The sequence below is a fragment of the Fomitiporia mediterranea genome (assembly GCF_000271605.1).
Source record: "Fomitiporia mediterranea MF3/22 unplaced genomic scaffold FOMMEscaffold_1, whole genome shotgun sequence".
In the NCBI taxonomy this organism is placed as follows: Eukaryota; Fungi; Basidiomycota; class Agaricomycetes; order Hymenochaetales; family Hymenochaetaceae; genus Fomitiporia; species Fomitiporia mediterranea.
This window is the reverse complement of record NW_006760386.1, coordinates 4944333-4970011: the sequence shown is the minus strand read 5'-3', so window position 1 is coordinate 4970011 and position 25679 is coordinate 4944333. Positions and strand designations below refer to the sequence as shown.

The 25679-nt window shown below is 45.1% G+C and overlaps 6 protein-coding genes across 6 annotated transcripts; 4 read left to right on the top strand and 2 right to left on the bottom strand.

The window, feature by feature from the left end:
- Positions 1–1056: 1056 nt before the first annotated feature.
- Positions 1057–1984, top strand: FOMMEDRAFT_144172 (uncharacterized protein). Its single transcript, XM_007261964.1, has 5 exons — positions 1057–1304; positions 1361–1411; positions 1472–1670; positions 1722–1865; positions 1918–1984. Exons 3-5 carry the CDS (start codon positions 1526–1528, stop codon positions 1944–1946), a joined length of 318 nt encoding a protein of 105 aa, XP_007262026.1. The 5' UTR covers positions 1057–1304; positions 1361–1411; positions 1472–1525; the 3' UTR covers positions 1947–1984.
- On the top strand, positions 1963–5198 carry FOMMEDRAFT_101494 (WD40 repeat-like protein; the record flags this gene model as incomplete). Its single annotated transcript, XM_007261963.1, has 4 exons — positions 1963–3432; positions 3483–4403; positions 4587–4839; positions 4972–5198. The coding sequence occupies 4 exons, from the start codon at positions 1963–1965 to the stop codon at positions 5196–5198; spliced, it is 2871 nt and encodes a 956-aa protein (XP_007262025.1).
- Positions 5199–5487: 289 nt separating this feature from the next.
- FOMMEDRAFT_25263 (uncharacterized protein) lies at positions 5488–7064 on the bottom strand (the record flags this gene model as incomplete). Its single annotated transcript, XM_007261962.1, has 9 exons — positions 5488–5650; positions 5748–5754; positions 5853–5949; positions 6034–6101; positions 6171–6255; positions 6332–6363; positions 6440–6626; positions 6700–6932; positions 7010–7064. The coding sequence occupies 9 exons, from the start codon at positions 7062–7064 to the stop codon at positions 5488–5490; spliced, it is 927 nt and encodes a 308-aa protein (XP_007262024.1).
- Positions 7065–7481: 417 nt separating this feature from the next.
- Positions 7482–10188, top strand: FOMMEDRAFT_101493 (initiator tRNA phosphoribosyl transferase; the record flags this gene model as incomplete). Its single annotated transcript, XM_007261961.1, has 8 exons — positions 7482–7626; positions 7785–7825; positions 7912–8024; positions 8164–8404; positions 8500–8715; positions 8808–9546; positions 9634–9780; positions 9836–10188. 7 exons carry the CDS (start codon positions 7482–7484, stop codon positions 9759–9761), a joined length of 1623 nt encoding a protein of 540 aa, XP_007262023.1. The 3' UTR covers positions 9762–9780; positions 9836–10188.
- Positions 10189–18432: 8244 nt separating this feature from the next.
- On the top strand, positions 18433–21537 carry FOMMEDRAFT_101488 (phenylalanine ammonia-lyase). The gene is made up of 4 exons (XM_007261960.1): positions 18433–18723; positions 18790–19016; positions 19086–20081; positions 20142–21537. The coding sequence occupies exons 1-4, from the start codon at positions 18470–18472 to the stop codon at positions 21182–21184; spliced, it is 2520 nt and encodes an 839-aa protein (XP_007262022.1). The 5' UTR covers positions 18433–18469; the 3' UTR covers positions 21185–21537.
- A 1391-nt stretch (positions 21538–22928) lies between these two features.
- Positions 22929–24567, bottom strand: FOMMEDRAFT_144169 (uncharacterized protein; the record flags this gene model as incomplete). The annotated part of the gene is made up of 4 exons (XM_007261959.1): positions 24233–24567; positions 23407–24171; positions 23028–23351; positions 22929–22973 (listed from the first exon to the last, which is right to left on the bottom strand). Coding segments are annotated over exons 2-4 (786 nt in total), but the record flags the coding sequence as incomplete, so codon positions are not given.
- Between the last annotated feature and the right edge of the window lie 1112 nt (positions 24568–25679).

The window sequence follows — 25679 nt, the reverse complement described above, 5'->3', positions numbered from 1 at the left end:
AAAAAATTCAAAGAAAATTTCTAATTTTATTTTGAAATTATGTTTTAGATTATTATCTCTATTTATTTTAAGATTTCACAAATGAAGAAATGTTAACAATAATTTCTAGTTTTTGTATAAAGAAAATTTTAAATTTTATTCACAATTGCTATTAACCAAAAGTGGTAAATTAAATTACAAATAATGTTTATCATTATGTAAGTTATTTTTTAAGGTAAGGAATTGTGAAATGCCCCATGTGTATCACTATTGAATATTTTTTTTAGATTTACACAACGGTTAGAGCAACCGTCCGACCGACTGGAATCAAGACATCTGTTTCTGCTCATTGCCAATTTTTTTCCTCTGCGTTCAGAAAACGTATCCACCATATAACTATCGGATAAACTCCATGCCTGAATGACGCGCGATTCCTGTTCACATGAACGTCTTAAAAGACCTATTGAACAACCAACATGCGGCAAACAGCTGGATCATTCTTCTGTTGTGCATACAGCCTCCCTAGTCTACTGCTTAAGGAAGACCGGTGTCACAGATAAGGTACACTACCCTTGACTTGCCTCCATCGTCATGTCCGCACCCACACCCACACCAATCCACTATGCCCTTGAAGGTTTGTCTCTTATACCATCAACTGTATCCCACCCGACATTTCTTTCTAGTTAGGCGCCTCACGAACCTCAAGCGCGAATCGCAAACAGTTGGTTTGTCCAACTTTGTGAAAGTGTTACTAGAGAAAGTCACAATAGGAGAGACCGGAATTATCCGCGAACAAACTACCTGGATCAAATTCCACTGTTACATTGTGAGTGAATCGAGTAGTGCACTGCAAACATGCTCAACGCTCTTCCAGTTCATCATCAGATGATTGGCACATTCTCAGCGTGTGTGTCACAGAAGAAGCACGTGGTCAAATGCATAGACTTGCGATGCGCCATCGTCAAATCGGAAATACCAATATCTCGATTAAGGAATTACTACTAAAATGCATCAACGGGGAAGGTGTGTCTTGCCTGCTGTCCTTGAATGCTCCGGAAGGCTTATAGTAGATTATAGCCAGCTTAGGGCTTTACACTGCGTCCGATCGTGACCGCGCAGCACGTATATCTGTTGGTACAGTTCGCCTGTATTTAAAGGACGTCGACATCGAGAATCGTGTTGGAATCGATGTAGAGGCTGCAAGACGGCACATCCTGCAAATCAGATGGTCTGCAAACCCAGCAGATTCTATTGCCAGCACCATTGGATCACTTGTCCAAAAGCTAGATGAGGTTGTTAAAGCTGCCGATGACATAAGTTCAAGGGTAAGTGCCATTCAATGGAAGAAGTGAACTGTCTGGAAATGAATAAATATTACTAGGTCCATCCATTCCTGAATCTGGCGTGGCAAGCAACCTCTCTTTTATATAAGGTTAGGCTGGTTCATACTTGTTTGCGAGATGCAATTCAGCTCGCATTTTGATGAACATAGATTGTGTCAAACCAATTCAAGACGGATAAAAAACTCGTCGACCTTGTTGACCACATGCAACAAGCATTTGGCTTCGCTCGTGATGCACAATCATTAGGCGATACTACTGAGAAGCTCAAGGAGGTTATATGTGAACTCCTGAAATTAACTATTGAGTTGTGTACCTTTGTGAAAGAATACACTAAAAGCAGCTTTATTGGTATCACTTTCACATTCGTTCTGTTCCTATTTAAACTGATCTTTTCCATAGGTCGAACACTCAAGATTAGTAGCGGGCCGAAGATAAACGATTACAAGGAGCGCTTGCTTCTTCTGAGGAACTCGATGGACTCTGGTATTGCCCTTCACGGCGCGCTCACGACGAGTCGTGTGTCTGTTAAGATTGACATCATGGGTGTGTGCGCCAAGTAGCATCATTGCTATCTCCAACTAAGTCAAAGACACAGAACTGCAACAGCGACCTAAAATCGTTTGAAGCATTACTCGAGCCAATGAGATCAGACACGTCCGAACGACCGCGCTGTCTACAGAATACACGGACCGAATATTTGTCGAAAATCAAGGATTGGCTGCATTCACCCTCGACGGAGACGAACATTCTGTGGCTCAATGGAATCGCTGGGTCAGGAAAGAGCACCATCGCGGCTTCCATCATGGACTATTGCGATTTAGAATCGCGTCTGGCAGCATTTATTTTCTTCGAACGAAGAAAATCAGAGCCTAAATCCGTCATCAAGACGATTGCTTACCAGCTCGCAGCATTCAATTCGGAGCTTGCAAAGCGCATTATATCCGCTGCGGAGCAGCTGAGGAATATTACTGGCTCCACGCTTATGACACAGTTCGAGACGCTGCTTTTAGGACCACTCAGAGATTCTGTCGATGTTGTTGGAGATCCGGTAATCATCATACTCGATGCTCTGGACGAATGTGGCAGTACAGAGCAGCGACAAGAAATCTTGAAACTGCTCAAAGACGACTTCGCACAGCTACCGGAGAAGTTCCGGTTCTTCATCACGAGTCGACCGGAAAACGACATCATGACGTCTCTGTCACTGCGGCCGCACATATCCGAAATCAAGCTTGATCCTACTTTGGATCAAAGTCGCAGTGACGTACATGCGTACATTAACGATGCGATACGCAACGCGGTGACGGATCCCATACCAGCAGGGTTTGTGTGTGATAGTAACATGGAGATCCTCGGTGATGCGGCAGGGGGCTTGTTCATCTGGGCATCGACAGTGGTCAAACTAGTCTCTAGAAGCGACGATAAGGTAGAGAAGTTGGAGGAGCTTGTGGAAAACGCTCGGTCACTCGTTGGCCTAGATAGCCTGTATGGTACTGTGCTTGAGCAATCGGGAATCTCGTGGGAAGAGGATAAATCGGTGGAGCGATTTAGGAAGATCCTAGGACTAATTCTTCTCGGAAAGCAACCTCTTTCGGACGATGATATCGACAAACTCTCAGACCTTCAGCCGGGGAAGTCACATCTCATGCTGCGAAGACTGCATTCTGTTCTCTCTTACGAGCCTGGAAAGCCCGTGCGACTTCATCATGCATCATTTGCTGACTATCTTCTGTCACCCGAGCGCTCTGGTGATCAGCGATGGTTTGTTGATACTAATATCCAGAGACATACAATCACCGTTAGATGCTTCGACGTAATGGAGCAGTTACTACATTTTAATATGTGTAGCTTAGAGACGTCGTTCATTTGCAACGATAAGGTTCCCGAACTTGAGAAACTGATTGCAAAGAATATACCATTGCACCTCTCATACGCTTGCAGGTTCTGGGCCGAGCATCTTGGCGACATACCGCATTCTGCGGACGTTGTAAGGAAACTAACGGATTTCGCATACAATTACATGTTGTACTGGCTTGAGGTGCTGACTCTGACGAAGCAATTCAAGCGTGTTGCTGGTCGAGCGCTTCTCGATGCTATCATATGGGCCTCGGTTAGTATAGCTAGCTTGACTTGTTCGTGCGTTACTGATTATATTGACAGCTAAACAACGACCAGTTGTCGTCATTTTTGTGGGATGCGTACAGGCTAGCTGGTATTTACGCCTCACCGGTTTCGCAAAGCACCCCCCAGATCTATCTCTCCATGCTTTCTCTCTCGAAAGGCGAGTCGGAGGTATCAAAACACTTCTCACAGACTCATCCGGCTATTGAAACATATCGATCGGGAACTAAAGTGACGACTGCATGCATTAAGAACTTTATTGGGCATACGGGTCAGGTTATATCTGTCGGTTTCTCACCGGACGGGAAGCACGTTGTGTCCGGCTCAGACGATTGGACGATTCGGATTTGGGATGCTTCAAGTGGAGAGGCTATCGCGGGCCCGTTTGAGGGGCACACAAGCTCGGTCAGGTCTGTCAGTTTCTCGCCAGACGGGAAGCACATCGTCTCTGGCTCATACGATAAGACGATTCGGATTTGGGATGCTTCAAGCGGGGAGGTTGTCGCGGGCCCGTTTGAAGGGCACACACACTCAGTCACGTCTGTCAGCTTTTCGCCAGACGGGAAGCGCGTCGTCTCTGGTTCAGGCGATAAGACGATTTGCATTTGGGATGCTTCAAGTGGGGAGGCTGCTGCGGGCCCGTTTGAAGGGCATATACACTCGGTCACGTCTGTTGGTTTCTCGCCAGACGGGAAGCACGTCGTCTCTGGCTCGGGAGATTCCGCGATTCGGATTTTGGATGCTTCAAGCGGGGAGGTTGTTGCGGGTCCATTTGAAGGGCACACAAGCTTGGTCATGTCTGTCAGTTTCTCGCCGGACGGGAAGCGCATCGTCTCTGGCTCATGCGATGACACGATCCGCATTTGGGATGCTGCAAGTGGGAAGGTTGTCGCGCGTCCGTTTGAAGGGCATACAGACTGGGTCAGGTCTGTTGGTTTCTCGCCAGATGGGAAGCGTGTCGTCTCCGGCTCAGCTGATAAGACGATTCGGATTTGGGATGCTTCAAGCGGGGAGATTGTCGTGGACCTGTTTGAAGGGCACACACAATGGGTCGCGTCGGTCGGTTTCTCGCCAGATGGGAAGCACATTGTCTCTGGCTCATACGATAAGACAATCCGCATTTGGGATTCTGAATCTGGGGAGGTTGTTGCATGCCCGTTTGTAGGGCACACAGAGTCGGTCACGTCTGTCAGTTTCTCGCTGGACGGGAAGCGCGTCGTCACTGGCTCACATGATTCGACAATTCGGATTTGGGATGCTTCAAGCGGGGAAGTTGTCGCGGGCCCGTTTGAAGGGCATGCAGACTTGGTCTGGTCTGTCGGTTTCTCGCCAGACGGTAAGCACGTTGTGTCTGGCTCGCACGATCGCACGATTCGTATTTGGGATCTTGACAGCTGTAAGAGGTCGTGGCATACCTTCAAAATATATTCTAACTTCTCTATATCTTCAGCTATCCTCTACTTTGCTGTCGGGTCAAAGGAAGAAGGTACTAATCTACCAGGAATGATTGATACTGCGACACCTTCAGCAACTCTAAACATGTCTGCTACTACCTCAAACTGGACTATGTCTGAAGATGGGTGGATCCTAGGTAGACAAAGTGAATTGCTTACATGGGTCCCGCCCGATTTGCGTCCAACCCTATTTCGCCCTTGTAATACAGCTGTTTTCAGCTGCCCGTTTGCCACAAGGATAGACTTTTCAACCGCACCAATAGGTACGAAATGGGCAGAAGGGTTTGGCAAAAAGCAATAGTTGTTTTAGCACTGCATTGTACATATTCTCTTACATAGATTGTCTTTTACTCTCTCTATATATATTCCTTGTCCCCAGGCATTAAGTATCAGATGCCTTTGGCATGGTCGAGCATTCACAAGAGGGAGCAGGATTTATTCGGTCGGACTGCCTATTTACTCACAGGATTACTTATTCTTTCAAGAGCTTTGTTCAAATCGGTTGCATTGCATTGTCGTAATATACATTTGCATTTTGCTTTGAATACCACTTCACCAATACGTAGTAGTCCTTCAAACTTCACTCCACTTCACGAAGAGGTGTTATCATATTCGTAAAACCCCTTCCCATTCTTCCTGCCATACCACCCTGCATCCACCATTCGCTCTAGAAGCACGCTTGGTCGGTATTTCGAGTCTCCCGTGCCATTGTACAAAGTCTGTTGGATGGCTAGGCAGGTGTCGAGGCCAATGCTAAAGGAAGCAAGACAAAATAAACCAATCGCAGGTGCGTAAGTCAAAAAAAGCAAGGATGGTGAAGAAAAACGGGAAACGGGAAACAAGGACGTACAAATCAGCTGTTATATATGTGAAGACCGTTATAAAACGGAATTGCACGATTTTTCGTTAGTAAGTGGTATATGGGTGCATAATCCAGGAGTACAGAAATGTGCACCAAGTTGTAACGGGCCCATTGGATGATTCATCCCGAGTCTTAGGGTTTTGTCAATATCGTCTCGAGTTGCTGTGCCTTTCTCGAGACACATAATAGCCTGCAATTTAATCCAAATTAGATTCCCGAGTTTTCAATGAGTTGAATGACTGGGAGAAGCGTAAAATGCAGTGGCAAAGCGCACCTCGTTGATAAATGGCATGAGTAGTGCGTTCGATACGAAGCCCGGCACGTCTTTAGACGTAGTGACCTCTGCAAAAAATCCAGGTTTGAGTAATTTAGTGATTAAACAATCAGAAATAAATGAGTGGTGGTACCTACCTTTGCCGCATGCTAATGCGAACGCTCGCGCACGAGAAAGTGTTTGTTCCGAGGTTTGAAGAGCTGCTATTAATTCCGCAAGTTTCTGCGAAATAAAATAAAATAAACACATCAAGGTGATTATGCAATTTTAATATATTACAGGGGAAGATGCTACAAACCATGACGGGAACTGGGTTGAAGAAATGCAAGCCTGTCGCATTATTGATTCGTCAGTAACTTTCCCCGTCATAGGCAGTTTAAATCGAGCAGAGGAGGCATGTTCATACCGACAACTCTAGAAGCATTCGCCTTTCCCTTCTCTGATGCGGCAGAAACGTCAGCAGCAATTGTTGCAGCTGCGATCTTCGTAAGGCTGATGGACGATGTATTCGACGCGAGGATTGCAGATGGTGAGACTTCCTGTGCTAGACTGCCGAATATCTTTTGCTTGAGAGGGAGGTTTTCTGATACAGCCTACACAGATCACACGACAAATCGTCATTTAGCACATTAAACATCTAGACGCTAACAAAGCAAGATAACCCACCTCAATAACCATATCCACATCTCGCAACCCCGCATATCCTTTCTCCTGCGGCACAACAGTCACACGCGCACGGGCAGCTTGTGCTTCGTAATCCACGATTTTGCCCTTCGCCACATCCTTTGCGAGGAGCTTGTCCATTAATCGTACACCCTTTTGGATCTGCTCTGAGGAGGCGTCGTACAGGAGGACGTCAACTTTGGCTCGGAGGGCAGCGACATAGGCTATACCCAGGCCTGTGATTACAAGGTATACACGTCAGATGGATGGCTTCACTCTGTGATTTGTTTTGCAAGGAGAAGCATTGACTTACCCATTTGGCCTGCACCGAGGACACCCAGTTTCTTGACTCCGTGCGCGATGGGCATCGTCGTGTGAGTGAATGAGTTGTAGCACCAGCAATACCAATACGAACGTCCTTATTTCACATGTGCTTCCTTGCTGTCGATCCGCGTGCCCGCGATTCCGATTCCGAACACGCGTTGAGCATCTTTCCTCTTTCGATCGCATTCAAAATTTCACAAATCAGTAGTACAGTTGACCTCTCGTACTGAACATCTTACTGACTTCGTAACTCTTACCAGACTACGAACAGGATCCCCTCTGCGTGTCAAAATGATGCCAAACACGCGAATGATGCAATAACCATAAATATCTTCGCATACCGACTTTTGGCTCTTTCCTTCCGCACCATAGTCGATATCAAAACCAGCATCCACGATATTCACGACACGTCTAGAACATCGATGCCACTTGGACTCGATCTACTACTCACTAATAGTAGTATGGACCGCAAAAAGTTCGAACACGCAGCGCTAACTCAAATCCGCAAACAATCACTCGACCCATACAACCGGCTTCACTCGATCGCAGAAGATATCGACTGCGTGCAAAGTGTACATGAGAAGTACGCTTCGTATCCGTTACTTGGTGAGTTAAAACAGTTAGTTTCGCTTCGCTCTGTCTGCTTTTTTATGCTATTAGTACTGTATGAGACGAGAGGTTGCTGTGTCATAATGACCTATTTTTCTGCTTTGCACTCAACCATTTCTTCCAACGGACTTATCTCTCTATCCCTTTTTTCACAGCTAACTTACGATGTGGAGCTTGGTACGCCGATCCCCGCAATGTAACCAGGAACTCTCCTCGTTTCATCAATATAATACACAGTAATATTAATATATATGATGCCAATCGATTTATTTATTCATCTAGGCAAATGGCATAACCACGCACTTCAAATCCGCTGACGGACACTATAACGCTTGGAGTTTCAACCTCCGTCGTCCAAACTTACATATCTTGCCTTTGATCCTTGATGCACACGGGTGAGCCTCTATTTTATTTTTTATTTGTTTTGTGGTCTACTATTTTACTATTTTTTTTTGTGTCTAATCTATTTTTATTTATTTATTTTGAATTTGGATTTAGTTTTGACTTTGAAATACTTTGTTTGATTTGATATAGGATATGCATCGTAGACTCGACGCGATCCGGCAAACGGATGCCAGACTCGTTCGCCAAGGCCGTACCTATCTGGTGTGCTGTAATTAACAGAGCACTGGCGCTCAGAAAAGCTAATGACGAGGACAACGGAAAAGACAGGGATAATTGGGATGTAGAATTATATACCCCTCCACAAAGTGTGAGCAAACAAGAACACAGCCAAATCGCGGATAAGCTAGACAGATGGGCTGATGAACTCGCGGTATGTACGTCTCTATACTTATTTGATTCATAGACCCGGATGCTGGGATTCTTAATCCAGAGAATAAGTACGCTCACGGCTATTCGCTATATTAGAGATCAACCTACTCGCTACCCAATCTCCACAAACCACTCCGCCCTATCTGGATCACTCCCGCTACGAGTACTTTACCAGTCTTTGAACAAGGGACGGCGTTTTATCCTGTTATATGTATATCTGCGTCGAAATGTGTTGAGGAAGGCGTGGAGAGACGGAGACACGGCTATTCGTATGTTCAGGGAGCTGGGGATGATCACGAAAATTGGAGTTTGGTACGTCCTTTTCTACTTCCTAGATTATCATCTCAATTCGATTAACCGTATATATCTGAATCTTGCAACATAACTTTTTGTTTCTTGTGCAGGGGCTCACACCAGAGACTTTCTGGAGACACAAAGACGAGTTACTCTTCGCCTCAGAGCTTGATTTCCCGGATGTTCTGAAGAAGATGGTCAACCTTAACGAGAGGTCCAATCCCTCTACTTTACGACTTTCTACTATCTCAGAGGGGAAGGGGTGGACGAACCCTCTTACGCCTATCGCGCACGTTAAAGGTCTCTTATCCATCTGTAAGCTCAGCGACATACCACAATCGGCTTTAAAATTAGACGTTGCAGCACTAGTGTCAGCAGGGGGAACCAATGCTGATACCAGTTCCGAGAAAGAAAAATTAGACGAGTCAAATAGTTCCACCGACTTTGCGTATGCGTATATCGTCGCTCGTTCTCGTCCACGTCCGACCACCGACGAAACTAAATCCAGTCCGTCAACCAATGAGAACAACAACGATCTGCAGAAGTACACACATATCCACGAAATTACACTACCGACTGACAAAAAGGGTGCAGAACGAGCGTTCAAAGCGAGTCTATCAGGTTGCTTAGCTTTCATCCGGCATCATCTTCTCTCTCAAGTCTCCCAGCCCCAGTCCCAGCCCGAATCCCAGCAACGCAATTGTGAAATCAAAAAGAAAATCTGTGTCGCATGCGAGACAGGGACCGACCTGAGCGTTGGTGTCGTACTCGTTGCTTTACAGGCTTTCTTCGATGATTCCGGGAGTTTGGACTTGACAAGATGGGGGGAGGGAAGAGGGGATGTTGTGGGTACGTCTTTTTCTATTCCTCCTTTGTTTTGGGTCCCTTCGTTCTGGCCTGGCTAAGGGGTGATGCTAATCGAGGTCTTGTCGTTAGTTAACAAGGAGACGCTCCGCGCAAGATTACATTGGATCATAGCGAGTAGACCAGAATCTAATCCCTCGAGAGCGACGCTGAAACGCGTGAATGAGTTCTTCATGCCGTCACCTTTTATTGCGCGTTAGTGCCAGTGTCTACTTGCATGTACGTTTACCCCCCAGTCTAGAGTGTGTGCACGTATGACAAAGTATCCGCTTAGTCAACGACACGCAATACTTGCATGTGAGACAAGTTGTGCAGACTCAGTTGCTTCTTGAGGATGTGACCTTCAACCATCATTTTCTACCGAAAGGAAATTGCTCGAATACTAAAGAAATATTCTGCGGTGCATGGGGGAATGTAGTAGCGGATGTACGAAACACAGAGAGGTCTTTCATCATAGGACGGGAGAACAACTCCATGATCCGTCCGAGAGCTGGGAGCGACTTCGACATGAGATTGTCCACTACTAACGTGTGGCGTTCTAGGCTACTGGCCTTATCAACAAACACCCCAGAGCTTATTTCTATTTTGATATGCCTTGTGTGGTATCCACGCCTTTCCGATAGGCGACGACGAGGGAAAAGACATGTAGGATATGCATTATTTCTTTATTTTACAAGTTACTTCCGCAAAAACGTCATCGGTTTCTGAATATTTCAACTCCGCGACACTTTTGCAGTGTTAATTTAGTAAATATGATCGACGGTGAATCGCAAGGCAATTGCCGATCACAAACCTCTTGCCTTGCTATTGAACTTATACGCACAACTCGATCTCAGAATGCACATGCTACACTCAGACTCAGAGTCAGACAACATTTCCCGTTCTCCACGTAAGCCTATGCAGGAGCAACATCGGTCCGCTGCATTCTTAATGCTCCTTCCGGGACAGAGGTCACGATGCGAGGCTCTTGGAAACTGGGGCACTAGGTACCTCTTGCATGACCTCGTTGTTTTCGTCGTCGAATAGGGAGTACGCCGAATTTATTGGCGGCTACCCAAATAAAATACTAGGTAAACACTAGGGAAACTCTTTGAATTTGACTACTGTTGACATTGAGCACGGTGATATTAGGCGGACCGTGATTATGATGGTACCCGACTCAAGGAATGACGCTACTTGACCCAAATTTGACAGACCAACCCCAAATGCTCGGCTTAGGAAGTCCTGTTATTTTGGATTGAAAGTGCGAAGATCACACTGTCTGGTCTGGAGTATGGTGCAAGTTCCGTCCGATGGTTGTCTTCTATCCTTCGTCGAGTCTGATTTGTGATGGGACTGGACGTTGTGCCGTCTATATCCTGCTGTCGAAACCATAAGGATGAAGATAGCTGAGTAAAGCAACCATAAGAAGGTACATTATGCTCATGCTAAGCGTCGTCGGTAATAGGAGAAGCTTTATCTACGTCTGCTTATCGTACTGGCGTATCCTTCGTGTCTGCCACGGTCCTTTCGAAGCTGGGGGGGGGGGGGTGGGGAACTGGCTCGTTCTACAGGGTCTGCAAAGAAAACGAAAATTATTTTACCCTGCTTCTTCCCCGCGATCTTCCTTTGTCCCGGAGAAGCATTTACGGATAAAACCTGAAGGATATTTCCGATGCGATGGTCAATAACGTCTCCACACCAGTTGGGGACAGTGGGGTAACTCATTTCATATAGGTTGTAATAGCTTACATTGGTTTCTCCAGAGTGAATGGTCCTCTCAATCGAAGTTGAGTCTGTCGGTACATGGTGACGTTCCGTTACTATTATTAACTGATCTGGACCTGTGACGCATTCTTTTCCCGCAAAGAAGCTGTGCGTATTAATAAACTAGGAATGATTGCAATTTGCAAAGAAGCTCGGATTGGCTCCGCTGTGCAAAGCATCGAACTTCTTACCAAATGTTCCAGATTGCAAAAGTGACAGGTAGCAGGGGAACAGCAATCTCGTCGAGCAAAGAGTATCGACGTTTTGCTTGCGGGCACGCTCGGTGAGCGAGCCAAACTGTGGAAACATGGAACTCCTCACAATCGGCCTGATGTCCGTTGTGGTGCGTCCGCACGACAAAGGTTTGTTTAGTTGCCGTATTGTCTCGTAATGGAATGGACTCACGCAAGGACCTACCAAACGTATTTTGTGCAAGCAGGATCCTCAACTTGTCTTGAAGCAAACGCAAGGCTGCGGAGGATCAGGCACGAATTGTACCATCGAGGCGCGCTGTAGCCCTGTCTATCACTGTGCTTCTCACCACGCGAAAACTTGTCGTGCCTAAATCGTAATTCGCCGTTGAGACCGTGGCGTGCGTACGGTAATTCTACATCTGCGGCCACTGCTCGCCCTCTGAGTCGGCACTTCACAAAATCTTCCCTTTGGCGTTCTAGATGACAGCTCGAATTTCATGGGTCTTACACAACACGGATATCGTGTACGAATGAACCGTGCGGGTTAGCATACGACCCTGCCGCAAGTACTATGCGCTAGCAAATCTCTTTTACGAGTTGCGAAGACCCGCCGACCGTGCCGTGGTGCACTTATCTTGTCATCTTGCTTTCTCACACTGCTTCTGGATCATTTGCCGACTCGCTTCATTCGTCGGCGTCCGTATTGCCGACATTTATTGACGCATTTTCCGCTAGTAGCACTTGCGGCCGTTCGAACGCCCATCTCCAATCTTCTAGCTCCTCATGGCTCTCCGTTGAAGGGACCAACGATCTCTTACACTTTTCACCCTCGCCGCAGCTGTTCTCTAATCGAATCTGAGGTGTCACCGATAAGTCCTGTACCCTGTGCCTAACGTGTTCACCAATCCGCCACAGTCTGTATACCCAACCTTCCAACAAGAACACTTTGACTCTCCTTTATCAAATTACTTTTGAGACTTGCGGACGGAGTCTCCGCGCCCGGCGGGCCTAAAATAAATGTTTGGAGATCGTCTGCGGGCGTCTATACAAGTTATGCTGCCGTTGGTACGTCGATCCGAGAGACTCAGGCACCGACCGATGTCTTCTTCAAAGCTCCTGCTTGCGTGCATTGTACTGCCTCGTCCGCTCCGGGGTCCTCGGTGGTTACCCTTGAAAAGAATTTTATCACTGTTTGACGACCTTGACGGCGGTGATGGACCCTTTTTACCTTTAGAAGTACATTGCTTTAATTTTTTTAGGCTGAGACAGTTTTACAATGTCACAGAGGTTCCTTTCTCGGAACATTCCCTTGCTTTGACGAAGGCGCGGGAGATGCTACCCTTCTGTATCCCGCCCGAAGTTGATTGGCGCTAGAGGGATGCTATGCTACGTCGGGCGCCTCAGAGGGTTAGCTTCGGTTCGCCCAAAAGTCGAGGCTATTCGGGCTTCGCTTTCACTTTCTCAGACAACAAGCAACAGGAACACCACTACTCGCTCGACCTCTGTGAAAGCTCCCCACCGCTGGCTTCGCTTCTGAGATCTTCAATAGAGTTGCAATTGCTGTGTGGCAAACCTCCGATGCTTCCAAGAACAAAATCTGGTCAATCATAAAAGCTCTCCCATGCAACTTCTCGTCTCAACTAATTGCTCTCAGGGAACATCATGGGCCATTCGGTGGAGTACTGAAACCGATGCCATTGGGATTAATCAAAGAGACTAGTCCGGATGTCTATTTTCTGGTTTTATTAATCTTCGACGGCCGCATAAACAAAGAAAATGCACAACGTGAATTCCATACGACGTCGCCACTACTTGCCGCAGGTAAAATCCGGCGTCGCTAACCTGGGAAACTTTTGATAGGACATCACGGACTTCGCGCTCTTTTGATGCCAGCATCGCATTACAATAACTTATGTCACATCAGTGCAATACGCTGAATTCCGAATCCAAGAGACTTCTCTTATTCTTATTTTTTGGGATCACAGCATGCATCTCGAGGAACCTTCTCAGTCCATCACGACTTCCTGATCTGCGACTGAATTGTCCTGATCCGTTATATTACCGAGACAACGTATGCTATATATATCTACATTTTCCGTCATGCACTGCGGTCTCAAGGTCAGGTGCATCTGTACATCACGGAACGATAGATTCATGCATGACCTTTTCTCTGTTTATCTTCCGAGTTCGAGCTTCTATCTTTCGTCTAATCTTGATTTTGAAATTATTATAATTTAAATGCCGTACTGCTCTATGGGCTCGTAATTCTATTATCTCCAGTGTGCACATCAACTTGAACGACTGTAATCACATCTCGATATCAACGTTACAGTAATACTTTCTTCATGAAATCTCGTAATTATTTAGCTGGGATCAGTGGTAAATCACAATAAATGTCAATCATAATGAATACATTCCTCTACCCGTGTATAAAGCAATCGGTGGCCGCTCTCACATGCAATGTCTTAACGGGGTTAAGGCACATCACACAGAAGAAGATTTTGAGCACTTGAGCGCTGAGGCTATAGCTCGCTGTGACACTTTTTATACATACTTGACATCACAACATCACATGTGTTTCTTTTATCTTGTCTTCTTCTAGTATACATAATTGTACTTAATGATGTTCTATGTCATTCGACTGGTATTCGGTGTCTAATATATTCCCAATACTTTCTCGTTCGATTTCTTTATTCTTATCTCTTCTGTGTTATACACCATTACAATTATAATGCGTTCTTAGAGTTTCCTCCGCGGTCAAAGTCTAGCATGTATGGAGTTAAATGTCATTAGTATCTCTTCTAATTCTCCATCGTCATCTTCTTCCTGAATTTGCATGTGTTACATGTCCTTTGGAATATTCTTAGCTTGATCTTATTTTTCTATCATTCTCGGAATCTGAGCTTGTTATTTCCGTTTGTGTCTTCTCGGCCAAGAGCATTGATGTTAGTTGCTGGGGTCCCTCTTCTTTCTTTCTGTTAATATTGCCTGTGTATTCCCACCGCTAATTAACCCTTGTGCTTATTTAGTATTATATTAAGGGAGGTAGATTAACGTGTTTGTTGGGGACTTGATGCTGTGAACTTCACAACATCGCTATTTTTATTGACCATTCTTTGTCATTGCAATCAATATTAGCACGCCATGAGATAATAAAATCAAGAGTTGAGATGATTCTCTAAGTTATTGATTGACTTGATTTAACTCTTAGTATTGTAATTTACATTGACCTTGTATACCTCGACTCTGGGTGAACCGGGTTACAAGAGACATAGGCTCTACTGTCGGAAGGACATCTGTATTGATTCTGCATCTGTGATAGCCACACAACAGGCAACTTGTCATTCTGTAAAATCCGAAACTCAGTGTAAATGCACTGCTGACAGGTAATTTCTTTACCCATATTGCAACAGAGTAGAATCAGCCTTACAATTCGATATGATATAATTAATAATAATTAAACAAATTAGATGGACAATGAAGTAGGAGAAGAGCAAGAAAGCTGAGAAGGTACACCATCAATAACAAAACTTAAAGAGGCTTATAAAGGTCTGTAAAGTGTGAATTCTGACATTGGTCAATTCTTTTCAGACAAAGCTCTCAGCAATTTAATTGTTCAGTCTGGTTTAAAGATTTGTTTCATATATTGATCCGGATCCTGATCATGATGTAGACGCCGCGATACACAATACAGTGATACACTATTCCTATTCACTGTACATCACAGTAACAGGTACAGTAACCTAGGTCGTTAGACAACAAACATTTAGGCGTTCGATACATCATCTGGGGATCAAAATCTCAAATGAGGTATACTACAGGAAGCATCAAGAATGTAGAACAATATCAATACTGATAAAGTACAATGTAATGTAATGTAAATTTGTAATGCACGAAAGTGTATCGCCACCACCACGCAAGACACAACGGTCTAATAACAGTATACCAGTTTTGATCCGATGAATTCCGTTGAGTCTAGGGTAATGGTAATAAGGTAACTATATTTATAATGCAATGTTTACAGGACATAGAACCATTGCTGTAAAAGTAAATTAGTATTAATATTGTCTTATCTTTGTGCTATCGCCGATCGAAAATGACGTGCATACATGCACCAGAATCCAGAAGCATGTTGTGAGTAATAGTGTAGATACACGAGTAAGCTAGAAGGACTCGGAGAAGGTTGATTATAAACGAGATAACACTTACAAACAAAAGAAGAGAAGAGGAAAGAAATACAGACCAAAAAGTATGTACAAATTCCTAGGAATAAATCATAACGATCACAGGAAGTACTCTATCCAGTTATACATTGTACAATATATAGTTGATGAAAGGAAGGAAGAAAGGAGGGCAAGAAACTGAGATGACAAATCCGATAAGACCCACATGCTTTCTCCCTCTGACTTTTGCCACAGATAAGCAAAGAAGAACATCAAGCCGAACCGAAGTTACCGAACACAGTCGCCACACATTAACACAGGTTTACCGGGGACGGGGATAGTAAATCGAAGGAAGAGTACGGCCGCAATGTGCACAGAGCCAGTGAGTGATGAGTCTGATGAGCGTTCCGGCGATGCTTCTTCAGGCCCGTGGAGTCAAGAGGCAAAGAGTCGAGACCGAGACTTTAGACCTTAGATCAAGGTTTGCATATGTACAGTTTGTTGTTTTGTTTCAGGATATCCTCTGCAGTGACGGAGATAAGAGTGCTTATTTACAAATTAAGAAATATTAGAATAATAGTATTATTATAATTAGAGAATCTTAGTTATTGGGGAATGTGACATAGCCGTGCTGTATTCCTTACTATATTCTTCTTTATCCTTTTTTTAAATAAAAAAATGATTTATTATAGAGAAGTGCTGGCTTGTTTACTGTAGTTGTGTTAATTGAAAACAGAATAGCAGAGAAGCGAGGTACCTACCTACCTACCTAAAAATTAGCACAATTTGTATATAGATTAGCGTGGACATCATTGTAGTGGTTAAGTCCGGGTCCGTCGGAAGCAAATTACGGAGGAGTATGTATTAGGATTGGGAAGATGATTGGAAGCAGCGTCGGTGCGTCGGGGTCGGAGTCGGGATTTATGGGCGTGGGATGTCCGTCCTGTCTAAAAGTCATTTGAAAGATGAAAAGATGCCTACTAGTACAGGAAATTTTATTTTCCTGCGTTGGTGTAGGATGTATTGGCATTGATAGGTGGATGGATTGACGGATTAGCGCGTGTACAGACGCTCACATATCTCACATATCGGAAGGAAGTGAAAAGGTTATAATAGCAGTAACATTAACAATAACGTTAGTATTAGTATTAGTATTAGAAGAAGTAACACTGCTGGAAGAAATTAGACTAGACTTCTATTGATTTATATAATATAATACAGTACTAGTGTTGGAACTTAGCACAGAATTCTACTAATAATTGTCTCTCAATGCACCACTGTACACTCGCATTCCGGAAGCAAAAAAACAAACAAACAAGAACTATAGCAATGTCAATATTAGTATTGACGAAAAATATCGAACTTCTAATGTATTAGACTAGACTTCTACTGATCTAAATAAATTATAATACAATGTTAGAACCTAGCACAAGAATTCCACTAATAATATTGTCTCTCAGTGCACCACTGTGCACTCGCATTCCGGAAGCAAACAAACAAACAAACAAACATGAACTATAGCAATGTCAATATTAGTATTGTTGACGAAAAATGTCGAACTTCTAATGGTCGTATTAATACATTATACAATGACGACACAGGATTCTGCATATTGTCTTAATTGCAAGCCTAATGCTGCTGATATTAGGAGATACACATAGAAGGTTACTAAGGTAGCTAATATTGATCGGAATTTGGAAGGAAAGATTGTATATCAGTATATCGTTATATCGGTATATCATTATATCACTAGATCATAAACATTGCACATTATAATACAAAGATGCGGTGTCTTCTCGAATGAATTGACTCGATACAACACTCAGAAGTATTAAAACTTCTTAAGATTTGTATAATAGAACAGCACAGGACTAGGAGAAATAGACGTTCAATTAGGTAGACATTGATCGGAATGGATGTCATTGCAATACAGCGATCACGGCGTCCTCTCGACTGCAGTGGAAGTGACTCGACGCAGTCCTAGCACTAGTAACACCAGCCAGCCAGCAAAGTAAACAAGACAACGACAAGTAGGAAGAGTTATTGATCCGTGAGAAGTTAATTCAGCACAGCCCGCATGACTCTTTAACGGTGATGACGTTGAGCGTTAGGCGGGCGATGCAGCGCAGCGTAAGAAATGATTCAGTTCAGATTCGTGTTCGGGTGAAAATCAGTGTCAGTATCCACCAGACCGATCGACCGAGGCGGAAGGAAAGACAAGAGCGATGAGCAAAGCAGGCAAGGCTGTACTTTGTAACTGTAGCACGGTCACCTAACAGCTAGGTCGACGAGTAGGAAACTAGGCAAGCCATAAGTCGGAACGAAAAAGATGGAGATGAAACGAGCGAGGAAGAGGTGAAACGCCAGTGACACCAGGTGTGAGAAAGTAAGCAGAGAAGATTTAGGCTGTGTAGGAAATGAAGGAGATCCGAGCGTGACTCAGGTTGTACTCGGAACAAGCGGAGACAAATAAGGAAGGAGGGGACTGTCTGGGGGACAGGACTTGCGTCGATCACAGAGGGAATTGCAGTTCGCTGTGTTACTGTTACGTTACACTCAACTGAACAGTGCTCTCTGCTACGTCTGACTCTGTGTGTCTATCTGCTACTGCAACGGCATTGGGCGGCCGCATCTCTGCTCCCTCAAACAATATATATATATATAACACTCCTCCATCCAGCCATGCCCAAAACACAACATTCCTCGTCCGGAGCTCACTCCCTCATACTTTACCTACTCTACTACGCCTCGACTACCTAGTACTTGCTCCGCGGCATACAGCAACACTCCCCAATCATAATCACAATGGTCGTCAACTCAGACAGCTTCTCTCACCGCTCATACAGCGGTAGCACGACAATCGTCTCCCCAAGGCACGAGTCTCCCTCCGTCGCCTTCCCTCCACCGCCGGTCGACCCGCTCCCGCACCACCCCTCGGAGACGTCCATCCCGCTCCGCGTCCCGACTCCCGAGGACGATGCGAGGTATAACGCTCTTCTCGAGCGGGCTGCTTGTTTGCGTGATTTCGTTGCGCATTATCATGAGCTTGAGGCTTACAAGTACGTTCTTCTCTTCCTTCTTACCTACTCTTCTATGACGTGTATGCTAATCTGAATTCGTGACAGGAACGGTGCACCCATCACCTTAACCGGTGAGGGACTGACTCTCCCAGCCGTCTCCGCCGTCGCACGTTACCCCGACGAGGTCTCAGCTGCGATCGACGACGCTCTCGCGCAACTCTCCAAGGACACAGCTCGTATCGAGCATCTGCAACGTTCGCGCACTATCATTGATGATAAGCTTGCGCAGAACAAGAGTATTTATGGTGTTAGTACTGGGTTTGGTGGAAGTGGTGAGTTTCATTTGCTTCGAAGTGATATATGCTATAGAATTTGTTGATGCTGATGCGTTTGATGCTTAGCGGACACGCGTACAGCCGAGCACGACTCTCTCGGTCTCGCACTCCTCCAACACCAACATGCCGGAGTCCTCCCCACCGCATTGGAATCTCTCGCAGACTCCAACTCCAACGCCTCCTCCACCAAATCTTCATTGAAGAAAGCCAGTAAGGCACCCCTCCCACTAAGCTCCTCCATCTCCGACCTCAGCATGCCCGCCTCCTGGACCCGCGCAGCCCTCCTCATCCGTCTCAACTCCCTCCTCCGAGGCCACTCCGCCGCTTCTCTCCCACTCCTCAACTCCATGGGCGGTCTCCTCTCAAAGCAAATCACACCAGTCGTCCCTCTCCGCGGTAGTATCTCCGCAAGTGGAGATCTGAGTCCGTTGAGTTATATTGCGGGGACGTTGATTGGTGAACGTGGAATCTACTGCTACGCTCCCTCTTCAGAAGGTGATGCAGGAGCGATGGGAATGGGAATGGGAATGGCTGGAGAGAACATGAAGATCCTCCGTGCACCCGACGCTTTGAAAGCAGCTGGTCTCGAACCTATCTCCCTCCGTCCCAAGGAACAACTCGCAATCCTTAACGGAACTGCGTTCAGTTGCGCTGCAGCTGCACTTTGCGTCGAAGAAGCTAGGCAGCTTATAATGCTCGGTACGGTTTGCACTGCAATGGGAACGGAAGCGATGCGCGGTTCTGTCGATTCGTTCGCTGAGTTCATCCATCGTATTAGGCCTCATCCCGGGCAGATTGAAACTGGTGCTCTCCTCACTCACTTGCTTGAGAAGTCCAAGTTGGCTACACGCCACTCTGAGCCGACGACTTCTACTACTTTCACTGTTGCAGAGAGTGGGAAGGATGTTTTGATGGCTGGAGTTGAAGAAGAGACTATCGATGCCGACGCTGGTGTGTTGAGACAGGATCGTTATCCTTTGAGGACTGCTCCGCAGTGGATTGGACCGCAGCTTGAGACTGTTATGCACTCTGCTGAGACGATTGCTATCGAGTGTAACTCCAGTACGTTATCTCCTTTCCTTTCCAAGTCTTGATATTGATCTTTGGTTTGCGATTTTGTAGCTACGGACAATCCACTCATCGACCCCGACACCGGCATAGTCCACCACGGCGGCAACTTCCAAGCAATGTCTCTCACATCCTCTCTCGAACCTCTCCGTCTCGCCATCTTCCACATCGGCAAACTCCTCTTCGCACAAGCCACCGAGCTACAAAACCCACTCATGTCGAACGGACTCGCAGGAAACCTCGCTGCAACTTCTCCCTCACTCAATTTCTTTGGTAAAGGAATTGATATCGCTATGGCTGCGTATGTAGCGGAGTTGGGGTACTTGGCGAACCCTGTGAGTACGAATGTACAGAGTGCGGAGATGCATAACCAGGCTGTGAATTCGCTTGCTCTGTTGAGTGCGAGGTATACGTTGCAGGCGATTGAGGTTTTGCAGATGATTGTCGCTTCGTACATCATCTTGCTTTGTCAAGCGGTGGACCTTAGGGCGATTCAGAAGATTATGGAAGAGAAAACGACGGAGATCGTCGCCGAGCTTGTGAAGGAGTACTTCACTGGAGTAGAAGTTGACGTTAAGGAAGTGATCAAGGCTGTATGGACCTCATTCGATACCTCTGCGAACATGGATGCGAGACCGAGGTGTGAGAAGGCTTCGAAGGCCAGTACGCAGCCTCTCATCGAATCTCTCCTCTCCTCCTCTTCCTCTTCAGCATCAAGTGCAGCAGTCCTCACAGCACTACCGGCCTTCCAATCGACCCTCACTTCCACCCTGCACAGCGAATACACAACCCTCACAAACTCATTCCTCACCTCCTCCCTCTCCCCCTCATCCTCTCACTACCTCCCCGCATCTTCTCTCCTCGGTCGTACCAAGGCACTCTACCAATTCGTCCGTTCCGACCTAGGCGTCGGCATGCACGGCCTCGAGAACTCAGGTAACTTCCCCAACGGCCTTGGCCATAGTCTCTTTGCCAGCGAAAATGACGGAGAAGAGAAACGGGGACGTACTATCGGTGGGGAAGTCGCTATTGTGTACGAAGCGATTCGGGATGGGAGGATGAAGAGTGTTTTGGTTGGGATGTTTGGTCGGGATTGATCTCCTTCACCCTCTCAATCGCTCAATCATTGGGGTTTTTCAGGAATTGGAAATTGGGTTTTTGACGCGACGAATCGAGTCTGTATAAATGAAGAGAAAGGACGGTTTTCTGGAATAACTACATACTATAATTTACATCATTTTACATAGAAGTATCTCTTTGTTCTATTCTCTCGTCTTCTTTTCTCTCGTCCTCTTTTCTTTTAACTCTTTCTCTCGCGTCTTTCTTGTGGTCTGGTCTTGTTGACTTGTACATGCATGCAATCTCTCTTTTGTCTTCACTTTGAATTTTTTATGCCATCGTCTAATTAACCAGTTATCATGTCTATGTCTTTCCTCGTCCAAATCCAAATGCACGAAATCATACATAGTAAACATGTTATTCATGAGATTCAATAAATAAAATACAGAAATGACATATATAGAGATAAATACAATTTATTTTCTCCTTTTTTATATTTATAAACTTTTATCTTTTGAGTTGATATAATTTCGGAATTCGAGTTTTTGGAAATCGACTGAGTTCAAGTTCGCTACAGTGTTCTCTCTGTCTCTGTCTCTGTCTCTGTCTCTGTCTCTGTCTCAGTCTCAGTCTCAGTCTCACTTAAAATCACTTAACTAACAATCTCATAATAAAACACATTACTTGTACAAATGAAGAATCACATACATTCACATTCACATTTACATATATAATTGTGCACAAATATAAGTTATAATATGTGTGTGTTGATAGACATTGGAATTTGAAGTTGAATATAACTGAATTTTATATTAGTGTATTAGTGTATTAGTGTGTTCTCTCGGTTTGTTTATGTATTCAGTTTGTATCACTTTTTTTTATTCAAAAAAAAAAAAAAAAAAAACAGGGCATGATACAAAACGAATTGAAGTGATACAATTAGAGTTTGAAATAAGGAAAAGATAATTGATTATCTTTGAATACTATTGATACATAACCTCTGTAAGAATGGATCTATTTAATCTTGCATGGATTTAGAATCTTAAAGTACTCCTCCTACAAATAATTCTTTTTAATGATCCTGAGTTGCTTTCTGAACTGAACCAGCTCCGGACATGTCTATTACATAAATAACTCATGGTGAGTAAATGAATATAGAATAAGAAATAGTCTAAGAGTTTAAGAGTTTAAGACTGACCTCAGGGCGACAATCATGTAGCTTGCTCGATGTGAAGTCAATGATTTTGTATGATCCGTTGCTGTCTCGGAGGACATTTCGAGGTTCCAAGTCACCGTGATGAACCCCAAGTCTGTGGAGTGCCGATATTGCATTGTACACTTCACGCCTATGACGTCGTTCAATTATGCTTGCACACACGAATGCTGAATGACTTAGTACTGAATACGCACCTCTCATCGCGTGTCAGTTCTGGCCAATTCACATCACGACTGAGCACATCTCCTTCGTAATCCATGAACAACGCCAACGTTTGCTTCGTTTCGAAGAGTCCATAACACTGTGGTACGATCTTTGGACTCGGACTCCCCGGTTCTGAAGCTGCACTATCTCGTCCGAAACCACGAGGCTCGGAAACTAACGTCCCGTCACTCCATCACCAAATCGAACACGAAAATGTATTGGAATTTACTGCTAAGACATATATTTTTTACATATTGTGGATCCTTATATTTGCTTATAAAGTCTGCATGTAAATATATTGCCTTGTCAGACTCTGCACGTTTTGGTGATGTCGTACCCTGCGAGTCGGAATACATTCTGCTGGACATTTCACTCTGACCCTGCAAATCGGGAACCAGGCCAGGTGGCTTCTCACTCTGGATCAGCAATGTGGAATATAGTCTGGTCTCCTCACTCCTCACCTGTGAAAGCTCTTCTAACCGTTTCGACTGTCTCTGCTCAATTTCGCGGTATATACGGAGTTCATTGCGAAGACGTTGAAGAGCACTCCTTTCCTCTTCCGTCTCGCCCTTTGTAACTGCTTTGATTGCATATCTTTGACGCTTCGATGATTCGCGATAATCGTCCTCTTCGGGTATCGCTTCGTAGACAATTCCAGTAGAGCCTCGTCCAATGCTACGCTGGAGGCGCAACTTGATATTGCCTAAGCCCGGAAACCCGTCCGTATCCACAGCACGGAATGTCAGCCAACGAGCGCCCGGTGTGACTTCTTCCGACCAAGCGATCTGGAAATGGAGCAGTTAAAAATCAAATTACTGAGCGATCAATCAGAGACCTTACACGGATACTGGTAGACAAAGATGCCGAATGACTTTGCTTTATCATGGATCGGGTCTGTCGCTGTTCCCCATTCGTTTCCTCACTTTGCTTCCCCTCGTAAGAAGGGTCTTGTTGCTCAGAATCAGATGGTCCGCATTCACCATTTCCTGGAGCTCCTTCATTCTCTGGATCTTCTTCATCCTCCGGAATTACTTGAAGCGGTCCCTGGGTGCTAGCGTTGGAAGGAACTGCGGTCTCCGTTGCGATAGCCAACATCATCCCCAATAGCGCACGGAATGGGCGGCTATTGTCGGACTGCGTTTCGAAAGTCGAGTACGTGACATATGTTGGGACAGGCGCCGTACCACAGTGAAGTCGGAGGAAAACCCATTTTGTATAGGAGGTCAAAGCAAGCCACTCTGCCTCATATGAACCCATATAAAAGCACGCCTAAGAAATTTGATTCAGTAATGGAGCGCTTCAGTGTCTGTACAATACACGGGTCTTGTTTATCACTCTCCGTTCATTTGATGTCGTTTTATCTGCTAATTTTATTTGGAAGCGCGATGGGTTCGGCACAAAGAACTTGACCTCGGTTCTATTCAGGACACTAAGAGACTTGGCCTCAACCAGGCCTTTCCTGCGTCCGTGTATTAAAATCTCGTAGCCCACCTTTGCCTTAGAGTCTGGCAACGTGCTTTCACCATCAACATAAAGAGGGTAGCCAAGATTTGGCATAATTGCCTCAAGCTTCGAAAAAGGCCCATTACTTAGGAGGTGGCGAACCTGATAGACAGTAAATATCGAAAGAAAGGCATTCGTTATTACAGTAAAACGTCGTACTCACATCTGCTTCTTTATTATTGCACCAGGTATGTTCTCCTCCCGGCATTGATTGTAGTTTCTAACTTCCGATTGAAATGCTTGCTCAAAATCCCAAACACCCCAGCCTTCTATGTTTTCTAGAAATTGGCCAAGGAAACTATCAAGAAGTTTGATAAGTGAGTTGACCAAGGACGGATCGTGACGTGCTTCCGTTACTTTCCATTCGTACCGCAATCGTTCGGCTGCCAATTGGTCCACATTAGTTGAGCTTGTCTGACCACTGACATCCTCTGGACAAAAGAAGTAAGCATGATCACGAAGGTAGTCTTGGTATTTGCAAGGTGTTGGGTTGGCCATGGTTTCAATGGTTTGAGGCAAAGCGGCAAACCTCAATGCTCAGTTGGCAGATGTCAGTGATGTCTCAGATGTGACCACACACGTGACCTCTTGCGGAATGATACTATGGCGATATGTATGTACGTTTAGTGTTACATGTTGCTGATGTACGTTGTTGCACTCACGCCCTGTTGGCTGGCCAATTCCCGTTATAACTACTCGGACTCCCAGATGTCCAATGCCAATGCCCGCTTCGTTTCGAAAAGTCCATAACATTGTGGTGTGATCATCAGACTCCGTAGACGATCCGCTGCATGAGTTAGCAGCATGACCTTGTTCGATTGTACTTATAAAGCCAGACAACTTTCCACTCTCCTCAATCCGAATCTGCGCTTCAGAATATGGTCCAGTCTTCTCACTCCGAATCTGCGGGAGTTCTGTCTGTTTCGATTGTCTCTGTTCCATTTCGCGGTATACGCGGAGTTCATTGCGAAGACGTTGAAGAGCACTCCTTTCCTCCTCTGTCTCACCCTTTGTAACTGCTTTGATTGCATATCTTCGAGGCTCCGATTATTCGCGATGTTCGTCCCTCCGGGGCTCCGGGTATCACTTTGTAAACAAACCCGGTTGGTCTTTGCTATTTGATATTACCCAAGACCGGAAACCCGCTCGTATCCTAGCACCTGGTGCCTTCCGACCATACAATCTGTAGGCGCAATAAATTGGAGATCAATCACGGATCTCCACCGTTGAAAAACTCTGACATGTTCGCCACCGTCAGGAACCGCCCCGAAGACAATCCCAATTGATCCATGCCCAAAGTTGCGTTGTACATACAGCCGAACAGCGTCGTTGTCCAAAGCTGGAAATTCATCAGCGTCCACAGCACCAAATTCGAGCCATCTCCTATCACATGGGGCATTTCACAATTCCTTACCTTAAAAAATAACTTACATAATGATAAACATTATTTGAAATTTATTTTCCCATTTTTGACCAGCAAAAATTATAAACAAAATTTAAAACTTTCTTTATACAAAAACTAGAAATTATTGTTAACATTTCTTCATTTGTGAAATCTTTAAATAAATAGAAATAATAATCTAAAGCATAATTTCAAAACAAAATTAGAA

Bases quoted from the DNA above. Each gene is read 5' to 3' on its own strand.
- FOMMEDRAFT_144172 (XM_007261964.1), top strand. From the start codon at position 1,526: ATGCAACAAGCATTTGGCTTCGCTCGTGATGCACAATCATTAGGCGAT. The intron at 1,671-1,721 runs GTATCACTTTCA...TCTTTTCCATAG, and splicing joins CACTAAAAGCAGCTTTATTG to GTCGAACACTCAAGATTAGT. The intron at 1,866-1,917 runs GTGTGTGCGCCA...TCAAAGACACAG, and splicing joins TGTTAAGATTGACATCATGG to AACTGCAACAGCGACCTAAA.
- FOMMEDRAFT_101488 (XM_007261960.1), top strand. From the start codon at position 18,470: ATGGTCGTCAACTCAGACAGCTTCTCTCACCGCTCATACAGCGGTAGC. The intron at 18,724-18,789 runs GTACGTTCTTCT...AATTCGTGACAG, and splicing joins CATGAGCTTGAGGCTTACAA to GAACGGTGCACCCATCACCT. The intron at 19,017-19,085 runs GTGAGTTTCATT...TTTGATGCTTAG, and splicing joins TACTGGGTTTGGTGGAAGTG to CGGACACGCGTACAGCCGAG.